The sequence below is a fragment of the Leucoraja erinacea genome, chromosome 2 (assembly GCF_028641065.1).
Source record: "Leucoraja erinacea ecotype New England chromosome 2, Leri_hhj_1, whole genome shotgun sequence".
Lineage (NCBI taxonomy): Eukaryota > Metazoa > Chordata > Chondrichthyes > Rajiformes > Rajidae > Leucoraja > Leucoraja erinaceus.
In genome coordinates this window covers 20,478,521-20,497,062 of record NC_073378.1, presented here as the reverse complement: position 1 = coordinate 20,497,062, position 18,542 = coordinate 20,478,521, and the positions used below count along the sequence as shown (strand labels likewise).

The following is an 18,542-nucleotide window of genomic DNA, read 5'->3' as shown; positions in this document are numbered from 1 at the left end:
TCGGATTGGTGTCCTGCTTCAGAACGATGCACGACAACACCGACGCTTCCTTCTCCGAATTCCTGTCTGTCAGAGATGCAAGATTTATTAAACTTAAGTAACAATAAACTGAGTTGCAAAAAAGCCCACGCGCGGATTGCATGAATGAAGAGCGTGGACTCGGCCAACTGGGTCGGGCGGGCGGGCTCGCGCGACGTCATGTCACAAACACCAAGCGCCGACCTCTGCCGAGGGCCCGGCTAGAAATCTCTTCCGGTTCGTCGCCGTGGCAATCGCGGCACAGCGCAGCACAGTTCCCAGGGCTGCCGGTGCTGGTGCTGGTTGCCGTGGAGACGAGGGAGCGCGGCCCTGGCTGCAGACGGATGCGAGCGGCTGCACAGATCCACACACGGTCACCATGACCCAGAGACTCGCATTGCAAGGTAATGATATCTCACCAATTTGAAACCTGTTTTTGCAAACTATTCTTAAGAAGTGAGTTGGGTGGAAGCTGGTGCCGTTAGCTGTGGGAAGAGGGGCACTTAAAATGTATCATCTGAAATTGCGAACAACTTTTTTTTATAATATAAGGGCGACTTACACCTGTCTTGCACCTTTCCACGTCTCGACGATATCACAAAGTGCTTTACGGTTCAGGAAGACTGTGGTCGTTAAGCGTGGTGAGCGCTGTGTACAAACAGACCACCTACTTGTACACTGACTTTATACAAAGTTCCATTGATATAGCAATGTTACAGAATTTTGAGATTTAAAAAATCAAGCCTGCAATTTATCCCATCAGATAAAGCATAAAAAGAAGTTTAATTTGAGACCTAATTCACTTTCATATCTCAAGTATTAAAACAGTTATGGCCATTTTCATACTCGGAAATTAGCATCTTGTTCCCTATTGATTTTCTATGGACATAACAAAAAAGCTGTGATCGTGGACAGTCAAAAGCCCATAACTTTCTTAAAAATTAAGAGAACTGAATGAAATTTTCAGTTATCATAGATTGAAGCATTCTGAAACAAATATAAAACAATCTTACTTGGATGACCTGAAATTAAAGCATATAATTAGTTAGTTACCCAATTGTAGCTAATTCCAAACTTCAATTACTAGATCTAAACATCTATCCATTTCTTAAGAAAAGATTAACATTTTTAAATAGCCTAAGTGTTCAAATAACATTCACAAAGAATTCACAATAAAACATGATTTTTAAATCTCATTTACATTAATTTATAGGCCAAATGGAAGGAATTTAGTGTTCAATTGCTGTAAATTAATGGACATTTAAATCAGCTTTCGAGTGGGATCCTGTGGACCGCGCTGGTTTAGAACGTTCCCATTGCGGTAGATTTGAAGCCCAAATGCCCAGAAAAATACTGCTGGATTTAATGGGGCCCCAAATTAGCTACTTGCAACATTAAACTTTGTATAAAGGGATCTTAAGAAGCACTTTTTAATGTAAAAATAAACAACCTACCCTCCGTTGTTCCGTGTATGAGATCCGGCCCGTGGTCGGCGGTCGCGGGTTTGGAGGATAATTTTTAAACTACTATAATAATTAAACAAACCCGCTAAATGTAAAAATATCTCCAGCGAACAAACCTCCAAGCGATTTTTCATCAGCAACTCAGCAGGCTGAACAAGCTTGATTTGAACAGCCTAGGGAAAATCGCATTTTAAACCCGCCCCCCTCTCAACAGCTCCAAATCGCACACACGGGCTTGGACAAATCTGCAACGACACTTAAGGTAGGTTTTGCAACATACCTACAAATTGATAACGGTGTAAAGATGACCACAAGCGAATGGTATGTTAGCATTCATAGCAAAAGGATTTGAGTATAGGAGCAGGGAGGTTCTACTGCAGTTGTACAGAGTCTTGGTGAGACCACACCTGGAGTATTGCGTACAGTTTTGGTCTCCTAATCTGAGGAAAAACATTCTTGCCATAGAGGGAGTACAGAGAAGGTTCACCAGACTGATTCCTGGGATGGCAGGACTTTCATATGAAGAAAGACTGGATAGACTCGGCTTGTATTCGCTAGAATTTAGAAGATTGAGGGGGCATCTTATAGAAACTTACACAATTCTTAAGGGGTTGGACAGGCTAGATGCAGGAATATTGTTCCTGATGTTGGGGAAGTCCAGAACAAGGGGTCACAGTTTAAGGATAAGGGGGAAATCTTTTAGAACCGAGATTTCACACAGAGAGTGGTGAACCTCTGGAATTCTCTGCCACAGGAGGTAGTTGAGGCCAGTTCATTGGCTATATTTAAGAGGGAGTTAGATGTGGCCCTTGTGGCTAAAGGGATCAGGAGGTATGGAGAGAAGGCAGGTACAGGATACTGAGTTGGATGATCGGCCATGATCATATTGAATGGCGGTGCAGGCTCGAAGGGCCGAATGGCCTACTCCTGCACCTATTTTCTATGTTTCTATGTTTCACATCTGTTTTGGGAATACTGGTTGAAGATAAATATCTACCTCCTCAGTTCTTCTAATTCAGCCTTGGGCTCTTTTGTGTTTCTTTGATTTAGCATTACAGGTCTTGGTTTAACATCTTGTATGAAAGGACATTTGTGAATGTGACTGTGAGGTTGTGCCTAACTTTTGTGCTGAAGTTTTGATACTATAAACCCACAATCTATTAAAGGTGGTATTCAGAATAGTTTTAGGATCCTGGTTTAATCATTATGCGCATTAGTTCTTAAGTTTAAATAATTATTTTTTAATGTTTTTGCCACAGTGTTTGAGCAGTACCAGAAGGCCAGAACACACTTTGTACAAACAATTGCAGAACTCGCAACAAGACCACAAAATATAGAAACTTTACAAAATGCAGGTAAGAAGTAAATGTATTTCAGCTTTGAACACTAAATGCAGACATTTCACATTGTGGGGAGATAAAGATAGTTCATGAATATTTTAATGTATGATCTTGTGTAGTTTTAAAGGATGTATACAGACATGCAAAGTGGCAATAATTTGATTAAAATGTTTTACCTTTAAATATAAATTTGAAGAATATTGTAAGAAAATTACAATTCAATGAATCTTTTGCACGTTTCTCCAGTTTTTAGTTCATGAGACATCTACATAATTAGAAAGGCAAGGATTAGAGATTGTGAGGATGGTTTAGCGCATGGGAAATCGTGTCCCACAAATTTGAGTTGATTCAGTCAGTTTAGTTCATTGTCATGTGTACCGAAGTACAGTGAAAAGCTTTTGTTGCATGCTAACCAGTCAGCAGAAAGACAATACATGATTACAATCGATCCATTTACAGTGGATACTATTGACAATAGATAGTAGTTAAGCACTGCTCTCTGGTTGTAGTAAGATGATTCAGTTGCCTGATAACAGCTGGGACAAATTACCTTTTGGCTGATTAGAGAATATGGGAGAAAATGGAGTGGCCAGGGTGCGTCCTTGATTATGCTGCTGGCCTTGCCAAGGCAGTGTGAGGTATAAATTGAGGTTGGTTTGTGTGATGGTCTGGGCAGCATCCACAATTCACTGCAATTTCTTTTACGGTCTTGGATGGAGCTGTTCCCAAACCAAACTCAATGGTCCAATGGTCCTTTGTTGTCACGTGTGCCGAGGTACAGTGAAATTTGAAACTGTGATGCATCCTGATAAAATGCTTTCTGTGGTGCATCTGTAGAAGTTGGTGAGAGTTGTAGGGGACATGCTAAATTTCCTAAGTCTTCTAAGAAAGCTTTCCTGGTCGTTGCTTCAATATGGGTGGTCCAGGAGAAGTTGTTGGTGATATTGACTCCTCGGAATTTGAAGCTTTCAACCATCTCTACTTCAGCACCGTCAATGCATACTGGGGTGTGTGTACTGTTTCACTTCCTGGAGCTGATCACCATCTCCTTTGTCTTGCTGACATTGAGAGAAAGGTTGCTATCGCAACACCAGGACGTGAGATTCTCAATCTCCTTCCTGTACTCCATCTCATCATTATTTGATATCCGGCCCACAATCGTGGTGTCGTCTGCAAATTTGAAAATTGAATTAGATTTGTACATGGCTGCACAGTCGTGGGTGAACAAGGAGTAAAGAAGGGGGCTGAGACCGCATCCTTACGGAGCCCCGGTGTTGAGGATTATAGTGGAGGATGATGTGTCCCCTATCCTCACTGCTTATTGGGGTCTGTTGGTCAGGGAGTCGATGATTCAGTTGCAGAGATGAGTGCTGACATCAAGTCCTGTGAGTTTGGTGAGAAGCTTGGATGGAATAATGGCATTAAAGGCAGAGATTTGAGTGAAGGAGTAAAGTCAGAAATTTGAGTGAGTTTCTTGAAGAGGGAACGAAGAGGATTGACGAGGGCAGGGTACTAAATATTGTCTGAATGGAGCTTAACAAGGCCTTTCAATAGGTTCCAAATTGTACACTTGTCTGGAATGTTAGATCACATGATCTAGGGTTAGCTATCCCTGGCTTGGCAATTTGAAATTGCCTTGGTAGAAGGAGTCAGAGGGTCCTAACGGAGAGCTGTATATTTCACTGGAGAACTTAGTGGTTCTCTAAAGAGATCAGTGGCAGGTCCACTATTATTTGTCATGTACGGTGCATTCAGAAAGTATTCAGACCCCTTCAGTTTTTCCACATTTTGCTCCGTTACAACCTTATTCTAAAATGGATTAAATTCAATTTTTTATCATTAATCAATACACAATACCCCATAATAAACAAGTGGAAACAGGTGTTTAGAAATGTTTGCAAAGTAATTAAAAATAAATAAATGAAATATCACATTTACATAAGTATTCAGACCCTTTACTCCGTACTTTGTTGAGGCACCTTTGGCAGTGATTACAACCTCAAGTCTTCTTGGGTATGACGTTACAAGCTTGGCACACCTGTATTTGGGGAATTTCTCCCATTCTTCTCTGCAGATCCTCTCAACCTCTCAGGTTGGATGGGGAGCGTCGATGCACAGCTATTTTCAGGTCCCTCCAGAGATGTTCAATCTGGTTCAAGTCTGGGTTCTGGCTGGGCCACTCAAGAACATTCACAGTCTTGTCACAAAGCCACTTCTGCGTTGTCTTGGCTGTGTGCTTAGGGTCGTTGTACTGTTGGAAGGTGAACCTCCAGCCCAGTCTGAGGTCCAGAACGCTCTGGAACAGGTTTTCATCAAGGATCTCTCTGTACTTGCCCCCTTCATCTTTCCCTCAATCCTAATTAGTCTCCCAGTTCCTGCTGTTGAAAAACATCCCCATAGCATGATGCTGCCACCACCATGCTTCACCGTAGGTATGGTATTGACCAGGTGATGAGCGGTGCCTGGTTTCCTCCAGACGTGATGCTTGGCATTCAGACCAAAGAGTTCAATCTTGGTTTCATCAGACCAGAGAATCGTGTTTCTCATGGTCTGGGAGTCCTTTAGGTGCCTTTTGGCAAACTCCAAGTAGGCTGTCATGTGCCTTTTACTGAGGAGTGGCTTCTCTCTGGCCACTCTACCATAAAGGCCTGTTTGGTAGAGTGCTGCAGATATAGTTGTCCTTCGGGAAGGTTCTCCCATCTCCACAGAGGAATTCTGGAACTCTGGTCAGAGTCACCTCCCTGACCAAGGCCCTTCTCCCCCGATTGCTCGGTTTAGCCAGGCGGTCAGCTCTATGAAGAGTCTTGGTGGTTCCAAAGATCTTCCATTTAAGAATGACGGAGGCCACTGTGCTCTTCGGTACCTGCAATGCTGCAGAAATAGTTTCATACCCATCCCCAGATCTGTGTCTCACCACAATCCTGCCTCGGAGGTCTATGGTCAATTCCTTCGTCTTCATGGCTTGGTTTTTGCTCTGACATGCACTGTCAACTGTGGGACCTTATATAGACAGGTATGTGCCTTTCCAAACCATGTCCAATCAATTTATTTTACTACTGGTGGACGCCAATCAAGTAATAGAAACATCTCAAGGATAATCCATGAAAACAGGATGAACCTAAGCTCAATTTTGAGTGTCATAGCAAAGGGTCTGAATACTTATGTAAATGTGATATTTCAGTTATTTCTTTTTACTTACTTTGCAAAAGTTTCTAAACACCTGTTTTTGCTTCTTCATTCTGGGGTATTAGAAACATAGAAATTAGGTGCAGGAGTAGGCCATTCGGCCCATCGAGCCTGCACCGCCATTCAATATGATCATGGCTGATCATCCAACTCAGTATCCCGTACCTGCCTTCTCTCCATGCCCCCTGATCCCCTTAGCCACAAGGGCCACATCTAACTCTCTCTTAAATATAGCCAATGAACTGGCCTCAACTACCCTCTGTGGCAGAGAGTTCCAGAGATTCACCACTCTCTGTGTGAAAAAAGTTCTTCTCATCTCGGTTTTAAAGGATTTCCCCCTTATCCTTAAGCTGTGACCCCTTGTCCTGGACTTCCCCAACATCGGGAACAATCTTCCTGCATCTAGCCTGTCCAACCCCTTAAGAATTTTGTAACTTTCTATAAGATCCCCTCTCAATCTCCTAAATTCTAGAGAATATAAACCAAGTCTATCCAGTCTTTCTTCATAAGACAGTCCTGACATCCCAGGAATCAGTCTGGTGAACCTTCTCTGCACTCCCTCTATGGCAATAATGTCCTTCCTCAGATTTGGAGACCAAAAATGTACGCAATACTCCAGGTGTGGTCTCACCAAGACCCTGTACAACTGCAGTAGAACCTCCCTGCTCCTATACTCAAATCCTTTTGCAATGAAAGCTAACATACCATTCGCTTTCTTTACTGCCTGCTGCACCTGCATGCTTACCTTCAATGACTGGTGTACCATGACACCCAGGTCTCGCTGCATCTCCCCCTTTCCCAATCTGCCACCATTTAGATAATAGTCTGCTTTCCCGTTTTTGCCACCAAAATGGATAACCTCACATTTATCTACATTATACTGCATCTGCCAAACATTTGCCCACTCACCCAGCCTATCCAAGTCACCTTGCAGTCTCCTAGCATCCTCCTCACAGCTAACATTGCCCCCCAGCTTAGTGTCATCCGCAAACTTGGAGATATTGCCTTCAATTCCCTCATCCAGATCATTAATATATATTGTAAATAGCTGGGGTCCCAGCACTGAGCCTTGCGTTACCCCACTAGTCACTGCCTGCCATTGTGAAAAGGACCCGTTTACTCCTACTATTTGCTTCCTGTTTGCCAGCCAGTTCTCTATCCACATCAATACTGATTTGGTATTGCGTGTAGATTGATGATAAAAAAAAAATTAATCCATTTTAAAATAAGGCTGTAACATATCAAAATGTGGAAAAAGTGAAGGGGTCTGAATACTTTCTGAATGCCCTGGATATTAACGAATTGGATGAGAATATTGTTAACATGGTTGGTAGGTTTGCAGATGACACCAGACGTTTATGGAGTACAGAGTCAATAACGTTTGGAACTTTCCTTTATTTTTTTTACTGTAGATTAGGTTTTCTTTTAATCATTTGTCCGAATTTACCTTTTTCAATAACAAATGAAATAAAGTACCAAGTACAGGCTCATGTAGGGTTGGTTAGCAGTATTGTTGTGCGTGGCCCCTTGGGCAAGAATGACCATAATATGGTTGAGTTCTTCATTAGGATGGAGAGTGACATTGTTAATTCAGAAACAAGGGTTCTGAACTTAAAGAAAGGGAACTTTGAGGGTATGAGACGTGAATTGGCCAAGATTGACTGGCAATTGATCCTTAAAGGGTTGACGGTGGATATGCATTTAAAGACTGCATGGATGAACTACAACAATTGTTCATCTCAGTTCAGCAAAATAATAAATCAGGGAAGGTAGTGCATCCGTGGATAACAAGGGAAATCAGGGATAGTATCAAAACAAAAGATGAAGCGTACAAATTAGCCAGAAAAAGCAGCCTACCATAGCAAAAGGATTTGTGTATAGGAGCAGGGAGGTTCTACTGCAGTTGTACAGGGTCTTGGTGAGACCACACCTGGAGTATTGCGTACAGTTTTGGTCTCCTAATCTGAGGAAAGATATTATTGCCATAGAAGGAGTACAGAGAAGGTTCACCAGACTGATTCCTGGGATGTCAGGCCTTTCATATGGCAATAGCAGGGGACCGGGGCATGAGATGGAGGAACTGAGTGAAATCCAGGTTAGTCGGAAGTGGTGTTAGGTAAATTGAATGGATTAAAGGCTGATAAACCCCCAGGGCCAAATAGGCTGCATCCCAGAGTGCTTAAGGAAGTAGCCCCAGAAATAGTGGATGCATTAGTGATAAATTTTCAAAACTCTTTAGATTCTGGAGTAGTTCCTGAAGATTGGAGGGTAGCTAATGTAACCCCACTTTTTAAAAATGGAGGGAGAGAGAAAACGGGGAATTACAGACCAGTTAGTCTAACATCGGTAGTGGGGAAAATGCTAGAGTCAGTTATTAAAGATGGGATAGCAGCACATTTGGAAAGTGGTGAAATCATTGGACAAAGTCAGCATGGATTTATGATAGGTAAATCATGTTTGAGGAATCTGATAGAATTTTTCGAGGATGTAACTAGTAGAGTGGATAAGGGAGAACCAGTGGATGCGTTATATCTGGACTTTCAGAAGGCTTTCGACAAGATCCCACATAAGAGATTAGTATGCAAACTTAAAGCACATGGTATTGGGGGTTCAGTATTGATGTGGATAGAGAACTGGCTGGCAGACAGGAAGCAAAGAGTAGGAGTAAACGGATCCTTTTCAGAATAGAAATGTAGAAACATAGAAAATAGGTGCAGGAGGAGGTCATTTGGCCCTTCGAGCCAGCACCGCCATTCATTGTGATCATGGCTGATCGTCCCCTATCAATAACCCGTGCCTGCCTTCTCCCCATATCCCTTGACTCCACTAGCCCCTAGAGCTCTATCTAACTATCTCTTAAATCCATCCAGTGATTTGGCCTGCACTGCCCTCTGTGGCAGGGAATTCCATAAATTCACAACTCTCTGGGTGAAAACATTTTTTCTCACCTCAGTCTTAAATGACCTTCTAAGACTGTGGCCCCTGGTTCTGGACTCGCCCAACATTGGGAACATTTTTCCTGCATCTAGCTTGTCCAGACCTTTTATAATTTTATATGTTTCTATAGGATCCCCCTCATCCTTCTAAACTCCAGTGAATACAAGCCTAGTCTTTTCAATCTTCCCTCATATGACAGTCCCGCCATCCCAGGGATCAATCTCGTGAACCTACACTGCACTGCCTCAATCACAAGGATGTCCTTCCTCAAATGGCAGGCAGTGACTTGTGGGGTACCGCAAGGCTCAGTGCTGGGACCCCAGCTATTTACAATATATATTAATGATTTGGACGAGGGAATTGAATGCACCATCTCCAGGTTTGCGGATGACACGAAGCTGGGGGGCAGTGTTAGCTGTGAGGAGGATGCTAGGAGGCTGCAAGGTGACTTGGATAGGTTGGGTGATTGGGCAAATGCATGGCAGGTGCAGTATAATGTGGATAAATGTGAGGTTATCCACTTTGGTGGCAAAAACAGGAAAATAGACTATTATCTGAATGGTGGCCGATTAGGAAATGGGGAGATGCAACGAGACCTGGGTGTCATGGTACACCAGTCATTGAAAGTAGGCATGCAGGTGCAACAGGCAGTGAAGAAAGCGAATGGTATGTTAGCATTCATAGAAAAAGGATTTGAGTATAGGAGCATGGAGGTTCTACTGCAGTTGTACAGGGTCTTGGTGAGACCACACCTGGAGTATTGCGTACAGTTTTGGTCTCCGAATCTGAGGAAAGACATTCTTGCCATAGAGGGAGTGCAGAGAAGGTTCACCAGGCTGATTCCTGGAATGGCAGGACTTTCATATGAAGAAAGACTGGATGGACTTGGCTTGTACTCGCTAGAACTTTGAAGATTGAGGGGGGATCTTATAGAAACTTACAAAATTCTTAAGGGGTTGGACAGGCTAGATGCAGGAAGATTGTTCCCGATGTTAGGGAAGTCCAGAACAAGGGGTCACAGTTTAAGGATAAGAGGGAAGTCTTTTAGGACTGAGATGAGAATTTTTTTTTTCACACAGAGAGTGGTGAATCTGTGGAATTCTCTGCCACAGAAAGTAGTTGAGGCCAGTTCATTGGCTATATTTAAGAGGGAGTTAGATGTGGCCCTTGTGGCTAATGAGATCATGATAGCCATGATCATATTGAATGGCGGTGCGGGCTCGAAGGGCCGACTGGCCTACTCCAGCACTTATTTTCTATGTTTCTATGTTTTGAAATCTCAATTTGAGGGCTGGAGAGGCTCAGTCATCTTGTTCATTTAAGAAAGAGATTAATAGATTTCTGGATTACAAAGTGAACCACGAGAAATGGGGAAAGTTGCATTGAGGTAAAAGATCAGCCGTGATCTTATTGAATGGTGGAGCAGGTGTAAAGGGATTGCAAGTCATGCTCCTTTATTTCTTTCTTATGATCTTACAAGCAATACAAGTAATTAAATTCCTCCCCATTCAAATCACCAGGTCTGAAGCAAAAAAGATGGAACAAAGTAGGTTTAAAATGATATACTATGTGTGCATTTCTCCACGGGAATTATTTGTATGTTATCATCCCAATTTTCTGCAGTGACAAATCGACTAGTGCAGTAATCTGGTGCCTTGCGTTGTTTTTGACAGTCATTCCTCACAATTTTCAGTTTTTGTTTCTGACATAATAGAGAATTCAGAATAAGAGAATTTGTACCTTTGTTTGGGGTTTGTTGATTTAAGGATCAATATATATTTATGTTTTAAATTAAACTTTAAAACACATTTAACTTATCCCTCTAAATACAACATTATAAATGTTTTTGAAGTGTGACGAACTAAGTCTTTTAAAGCACAAATTGCGACATGTTCTGCTGTGGGACTGAGGTTATATGGTCGTTTTGAGAGATTAATCCACAAAATGTTAGTGTGGCTATAGGACTAGTATAGGGAATGAGTATATGTAGTAGGAGACGGAAATCATGAAAAAATTCACATGCTGGAAATTTGAAATAAAAACAAATTGTGGAAAAACCTAGCAAGTATCAATGGAAAGATAAACAGTCAATGTTTTGGGTCTGACGATCTTCATAAAAACTGAGAAGGAGGCAGATTAGATTGAGTACAATTTAGCCTATGTACTGAGCCGGACCTAGTATATATATGAGAAAACCTTGACTCTGCAGTGGTGGTACTTCCTCAGTCAAAACACAAGCTTTAAGGTAACCAGCAGTTGGGCTCTGGCAAGCAGGCACTGCTTTTGAGACAGGAGTGTGCAGAGCAAAAATAAGATGAAATCAGTAAACTAGTAAAATAAAGCTTGTTGTTTTGAATTTAAAGTCAATGCTAGGTTGTTACATTCAAAGGAGTTGCTCATGCTTTAGTCAGAGGATAAGAGATGATGTGTTGCTCTGTGCGAGGCTTTATGTAAAATTTCTGAATGTAATACTTTCATACTGTTACTTCCTAGCCCCACTACATTAAAAGCTTTGAATGTAGGATAAGCTGTTGTTGCAGCAGGATACTCAATTGTGCTTTAGCAGAATTCCCAGTTCAGCTTTTCCCAAGGTAATGTTCCAGTTCTTTAAGATCCCCCAGCAGGCAAAGTTGATATATTTTTGTCTTTGATATCTGAGTGTTTTATTTCCTATTCTGGCAAATTTTAGAGAAACACAGCATTGAACAATATCCTTTGACCAACTGTGTCTGTGCCAACACAATATATCCATACTAATCCCATTTCCAAGTGCTGTAGCCTTCTACCCTGTGAAATTTCAAGTGCCCATCTAAATTCTACTTAAATGTATCTGAGAGTACTAGTGTCTGCCACCTCTCAGAAAGTGAGTACCAGATTTCAGCCAACCTCTGAGTGGAAAAAAAAGACAAATAGAAAAAATACAGCTCCTAACCCTACCATAAACTGGTGCCCTCAGGCTATAGACCCTCTACAGATAGATTTCTCACTACTCTATTTAGAACATGGAACATAAAACACTACAGCACATTAACAGACTCCTTGGCCTAACTTGTTCTACCATGATGTGAAATTAAATCAGCCCCATCTGCCTGCTCGTGATTCATATCCCTTCACTCCCTGCACATTCACTGTCTATTAGAGAGTCGTGTTTTATTGTCATATGCACCGACAACGGAACAATGACATTTTACTTGCAGCAAAATACAGGCCTGTAAATGCACCACACACAGATAATATATAATAAAAAAAAATAAATAAAATAATAACCACAATACTAGTGCAAAAAACCCTGGTCCTTGGTGCAACCAAAGACATACCTCAGAAGTTCATGGTAGTGGTTAGTGTTATGCAGTGATCAAGAGTTAGATGGTTGTTGGGAAGAAGCTAATCTTGAACCTAGTGGTCACTGATTTCAGACTATTATACCTTCTCCTGATGGTAGGAGTGACATGAGAGCATAGCCAGGGTGATGTAAGTCTGGCCTTTTTTACTTTAACAAATTCATTCCTTTCCAAATACAAGTAAACAATGGCCTATAAATTCCTAGATTATCTCAATTGCCCTTCTTAAATAAATAAAAAATGTTGGCTATTTTCTAATCCTTTGGGATTTCACCTGTGTCTAAAAGGGAAACAAAGATTTTTGTCCAGGAAATACCCTGCTTTGCCTTCCCCAGTATCCAGGGATTGATCCGTTTTAATGTTCTTCAATAGACTTAATACCTCCTCTTAATACCAACTCATCAGCATGCCCTAGAGTACTAGCTTAACCCTCCCTGACTTCACTGAGCTCTGTGTCCTTTACTTTGTTAAATACTGACATTGCACTTACGTATGACCTTGCCCCAACCATCTGGCTCCTTTGTCCTAGAGTGGACCTACACTTTCCCTAGCTGCCCTCGTTTTTAATGGATGTACACATTTTCATGGTTCATTCCTTAATCGTACTTGTCAAGGAAATATCATGGCCTCTTTTAACTCTCCTGCTGCCTTGCTTAAGTTCTTGAGCAAAACACTAAGGGTTGGAGGAACTCAGGGTATGAGGCAGCATCTGGGGGGCGAAAGGACAGGTGGCGTTTTGGGCTGGGACCCTTCTTTGGACTGATTGATGAAAGCTGGAAAAGGGGTGAGGAGGGATAAAGATTGGCAAGTGATAGGTGGATACAGGAGAGGGTGTTTGATTGGCATTTAGGTAGAGTGACACAAACTAAGTGAAAGAGAAAAAACGTTGTTGGATAAGGTGAGGAAGGGAGGAGTGAAAGAGTGAAATAAAAGAGTGAAGCCAAAGTGAGGGATGTGGGTGTAAGAGGTTATAGGGGAGGAGAAAGAGGGAGGTAAAAGTAAAATGTGGGACTTGGAAGATGAATGTACAAAGGAGGAGAAAGAAGCAGTGACTAGGGGTAGTGGGAGAAATAGGAGTGCAACTGGGTGAGGGGCTTGCGAAAGAAAGGTGGGCTGAGAAAGGTATTACTTGATGTTGGCGAGTTCTGTGTTCATACGGTTGTGTTGTAAGGTAACCAAGTGGCATATTCTGTCTTTTGTTTAAGATCCTTCCTGCTTTCTTTATATTTTTCAAGGACTTTGTCTGATTTCAGCTTTCTCAATCTGGCATATTCTTCTTTTTTCTTGATGCCTATATAAACTGTTTTACTATTTATGAGCATATAAAATTATGTGAAGCATGGATCAAGTAGGTTGTCCAAGCCTTTTCCAAAGGATGAAAATGTTAAATATCAATAGGGCATAGGCTAAGGTGAGAATCTTTATGTCCCTGTTCGGTTGAAAGGAAAGAGTAATAATTGGAAAGAGCCATGGTTTTCAAGGGAAATTGGTTCGGAAAAAGAGAGAGATCTACAATAATTATAGGCAGCATGGAGTAAATGAGGTGCTTGAGGAGTATAAAGAATGTAAAAAGAATCTCAAGAAAGAAATTAGAAAAGCTAAAAGAAGATATGAGGCTGCTTTGGCAAGTAAGGTGAAAGTAAATCCAAAGGGTTTCTACAGCTATATTAATAGTAAAAGGATAACGAGGGATAAAATTGGTCCATTAGAGAGTCAGAGTGGACAGCTATCTGCAGAGCCAAAAGAGATGGGGGAGACATTGAACAATTTATTTTCTTCAATATCCTTCTACCAAGGAGAAGGATATTGAATTATGTGAGGTAAGGGAAACAAGTAGAGTAGCTATGGAAACTATGAGGATCAAAGAAGAGGAAGTACTGACACTTTTGAAAAATATAAAAGTGGATAAGTCTCCAGGTCCTGACAGGATATTCCCTCGGACATTGAGGGAAGTTAGTGTAGAAATAGCAGGGGCTATGACAGAAATATTTCAAATGTCATTAGAAATGGGAATGGTGCCGGAGGATTGGCGTACTGCGCATGTTGTTTCATTGTTTAAAAAGGTTTCTAAGAGTAAACCTAGCAATTATAGACCTGTTAGGTTGACGTCAGTGGTGGGCAAATTAATTGAAAGGATACTTAGACATAAGATATATAATCATCTGGATAAACAGGGTCTGATTAGGAACAATCAACATGGATTTGTGCCTGGAATGTCATGTTTGACTAATCTTCTTGAATTATTTGAAGAGGTTACTCGGGAAATTGATGAGGGTAAAGCGGTGGATGTTGTCTATATGGACTTCAGTAAGGCCTTTGACAAGGTTCCACATGGAAGGTTGGTTAAGAAGGTTCAATTGTTGGGTATTAATAGTGGAGTAGCAAGATGGATTCAACAGTGGCTGAATGGGAGATACCAGAGAGTAATGGTGGATAACTGTTTGTCATGTTAGAGGCCGGTGACGAGTGGGGTGCCACAGGGATCTGTGTTGGGTCCACTGTTGTTTGTCATAAACATCAATGATCTGGATGATGGTGTGGTAAATTGGATTAGTAAGTATGCAGATGATACTAAGAGAGGTGGTATTGTGGATAATGAAGTAGATTTTCAAAGTCTACAGAGAGATTTAGGCCATTTGGAAGAGTGGGCTGAAAGATGGCAGATGGAGTTTAAGGCTGATAAATGTGAGGTGCTACATCTTGGCAGGACAAATCAAAATAGGACATACATGGTAAATGATAGCAAATTGAGGAATGCAGTTGAACAGAAGGATCTAGGAATAACTGTGCATAGTTCCCTGAAGGTGGAATCTCATGTAGATAGGGTGGTAAAGAAAGCTTTTCGTGTGCTTGCCTTTATAAATCAGAGCATTGAGTATAGAAGTTGGGATGTAATGTTAAAATTGTACAAGGCATTGGTGAGGCCAATTCTGGAGTATGTTGTACAATTTTGGTCGCCTAATTATAGAAACATAGACATAGAAACATAGAAATTAGGTGCAGGAGTAGGCCATTCGGCCCTTCGAGCCTGCACCGCCATTTAATATGATCATGGCTGATCATCCAACTCAGTATCCCGTACCTGCCTTTTCTCCATACCCTCTGATCCCCTTGGCCACAAGGGCCACATCTAACTCCCTCTTAAATATAGCCAATGAACTGGCCTCAACTACCCTCTGTGGCAGAGAGTTCCAGAGATTCACCACTCTCTGTGTGAAAAAAGTTCTCCTCATCTCGGTTTTAAAGGATTTCCCCCTTATCCTTAAGCTGTGACCCCTTGTCCTGGACTTCCCCAACATCGGAAACAATCTTCCTGCATCTAGCCTGTCCAACCCCTTAAGAATTTTGTAAGTTTCTATAAGATCCCCTCTCAATCTCCTAAACTCTAGAGAGTATAAACCAAGTCTATCCAGTCTTTCTTCATAAGACAGTCCTGACATCCCAGGAATCAGTCTGGTGAACCTTCTCTGCACTCCCTCTATGGCAATAATGTCCTTCCTCAGATTTGGAGACCAAAACTGCACGCAATACTCCAGGTGTGGTCTCACCAAGACCCTATACAACTGCAGTAGAACCTCCCTGCTCCTATACTCAAATCCTCTTGCTATGAAGGCCAACATGCCATTCGCTTTCTTTACTGCCTGCTGCACCTGCACCTGTATAGGAAAGATGTCAATAAAATAGAGAGTGTACAGAGGAGATTTACTAGAATGTTGCCTGGGTTTCAGCAACTAAGTTACAGAGAAAGGTTGATGGATCGGAAAGGAATGGAGGGTTATGGTCTGAGTGCAGGTAGATGGGACTAGGCACGGACGAGAAGGGCCGAGATAGCCTGTTTCCGTTCTGTAATTGTTATATGGTTATAAAGGGGAAAATTTAAATAGATCTACAAGGTCAATTATTTTTACATAGAGGATGTAGGTGCCTGAAATATATGACCGGAGAAATGGTAGAAGCAGATGTGATGGCAATTATTTAGACAGGCAGTGGATGGATGATTATGGAATTTGTGCAGGCGGTTGAGATTAGTGTAAATTTGTGTTGTGTCGTGATGTGGGTCAAAGGGTCTATTCCTGTCCTGTTCCTATGCCTGTTCCTGTTCCTATCACCACCACTGGCAGATGAACCAGTACATACTCATCTGATCTTTTCTGAGTTTCTCCCCTCTCACCATAATCCTGTGCTCTCTAGTTCTATATATTCCCTGCAATGGGAAAAATATTCTGAACATCCTTGCTCCTCATCATTTTATAAATATCATTTGAGTAACCTATCGGCTTCTTATATTCCAATAAGAATTAAAAAAAAAAGCCTTTCCAATTCCTCCTTTTAACAACACATATTTTAACAATTCCAGGCAACATTCTTGTGAATCTCTTTTGCATTCTCTCTGTTGTTACCACATCCATCTTGTGGTGACCAGAACTATATGTGACACTTCAAGCGTGGTCTAACCAATATTTTGTACAGTTGCCAGGTGATGTCAGAACTCTTACGAAGGCAAGCATGCCAAATGGCTTCTTCACTACCCTATCCACCTATGTCACAACTATCAGTGAACTACGGACCTGCACCTCAAAGTGACTCTGTACATCAACATGCTTTAGGTCCCTGTCATTTACTCCATGTTTTCTACGAAAATTTGCCTTCTAAAGTGCATTGCCTTTCATTTGTCTCAATTAAATTCCATCTGTAATCGTTCTACCCAATTTTCCAGCTGATATATGTACACTGGATCCTTAGACAACCTTAATTGGCGATCTACGACTCTACCAATTTTCATGTTAACTGTACATTTGATAATCAGACCACATATTTTTATTCACGGCAAAGATCCCAGCAGCAAACCCTGTTATTCTAATTCTAATCAGAGAAATACCCATCTACCGATATCCTTTGTCTCCTTTGATTCTAAGATGGTGGCAGTGAGCTCAACTCTCCTGCCCTTAGAAAGCACGATAGTGTTCCATGATCCACTTGAGAGACAGAATATGTTGGCGCACAGATTTACAGGGACGACTGCTGCAGGTGAAGGACAGCGAGTTCATGGACGTCTCAAGTCGTGAAGCTTGCGGAGGCAGCCCTATATCTGTATTTGCATGCAGGCTGCTGGATCGAGCCATCTGCATCCTGCTGGATCAGACTTATCCCTTCTTCATGGATCCAGTGCCACCAGGACATTGAGCCTTAAAGTGAGATATATAGGAATTGCATGTTTCTGTAGGCCTTGATTGGAAGTTTCAGGGACGTGGAAGTTGCAAAATGGTGCTGGAATGTGGAAACTGTTTCATGAGGTGGTATCGGTTAGGGTAGCATAGAATTTTTAATTCATGATAAATTTGATGGAATGTCTCTTTGGCTCTTGAGATTTTAAATGATTACTGTTGGTGATGCTATTTTATATATTCAATTTAACTTCCGCATCTCAAGAGAATGTTTAAGCAATTATGGAAAGATTAATAACCAGGCAAAAATGATGTTCAGTGGAATATCTTCTGAATACTATAAACCATTGATGCCAATAATAACGGTCAAGATAAGAATTTATTGGTGTGGGGTTGCAATCTCATGTAAGAATGCATGTTTGGGGAAGTTGAAGAGTGAAGGGCCTGTCCCACGAGCATGTGACTGCATGAGGCAAGCGCGACCTAATGTAGTCGCTTGAGCCGTACGGCCTCGTGGGGCCGGTCCCACTTCGATCGCCGGAGCCGTATGGAGTTGTGCGGGGCTGGTCCCGACATCGCGCGGGGCTCCGAAAAACTGACACTGTCCAAACGTTCCACGTGGCCATGGCCTGCCGGCCCGCAGCCGCTTTGAGGCCATACGCACCGCCTCGACGAGCGTACGCAGCGTCTTGACGGCGTACGCCTTCGCTCGAACTTCACGTCACTCGACCTCCGCGCGGCCCCCGCTTCTGGTTTGGTCGCGCTTGCCGCATGCAGTCGCATGCTGGTGGGACCGGCCCTGTATGGGGATCACTCGACCTCCGCGTGGCCCCCGCGCGGCCCCCACTTCCGGTTTGGTCGCTCTTGCCGAATGCAGTCGTATGCTCGTGGGACAGGCCCTTTAGAGATAATCATTCATGTGCTTGAGCAGGTGTAAAAGGAAGCAAAAAGGCTACACTGTTGGTTATTTTCATAAATACAAAATACATTTTTCTTTAATTGCTACAGTTGTATATACAAAAAAAAACTTGAAATGCGAAACTGACAGCAACTTCTTAGTGTTCAAACAAGCACAGTTAAATATGGAAATCT

General features: G+C 42.1%; 1 protein-coding gene across 1 annotated transcript in view; it reads left to right on the top strand.

Annotated features, from left to right (window-relative positions):
* The first annotated feature begins 263 nt into the window (after window positions 1-263).
* The window catches only part of spag6 (sperm associated antigen 6), a 98,339-nt gene continuing 80,060 nt past the window's right edge, over window positions 264-18,542 (top strand). The window contains exons 1-2 of the mRNA XM_055652535.1: window positions 264-422; window positions 2,741-2,836. Coding sequence (XP_055508510.1) covers window positions 398-422; window positions 2,741-2,836 — 121 coding nt within the window. The 5' untranslated portion in view covers window positions 264-397. The remainder of the gene's footprint in view (window positions 423-2,740; window positions 2,837-18,542) is intronic.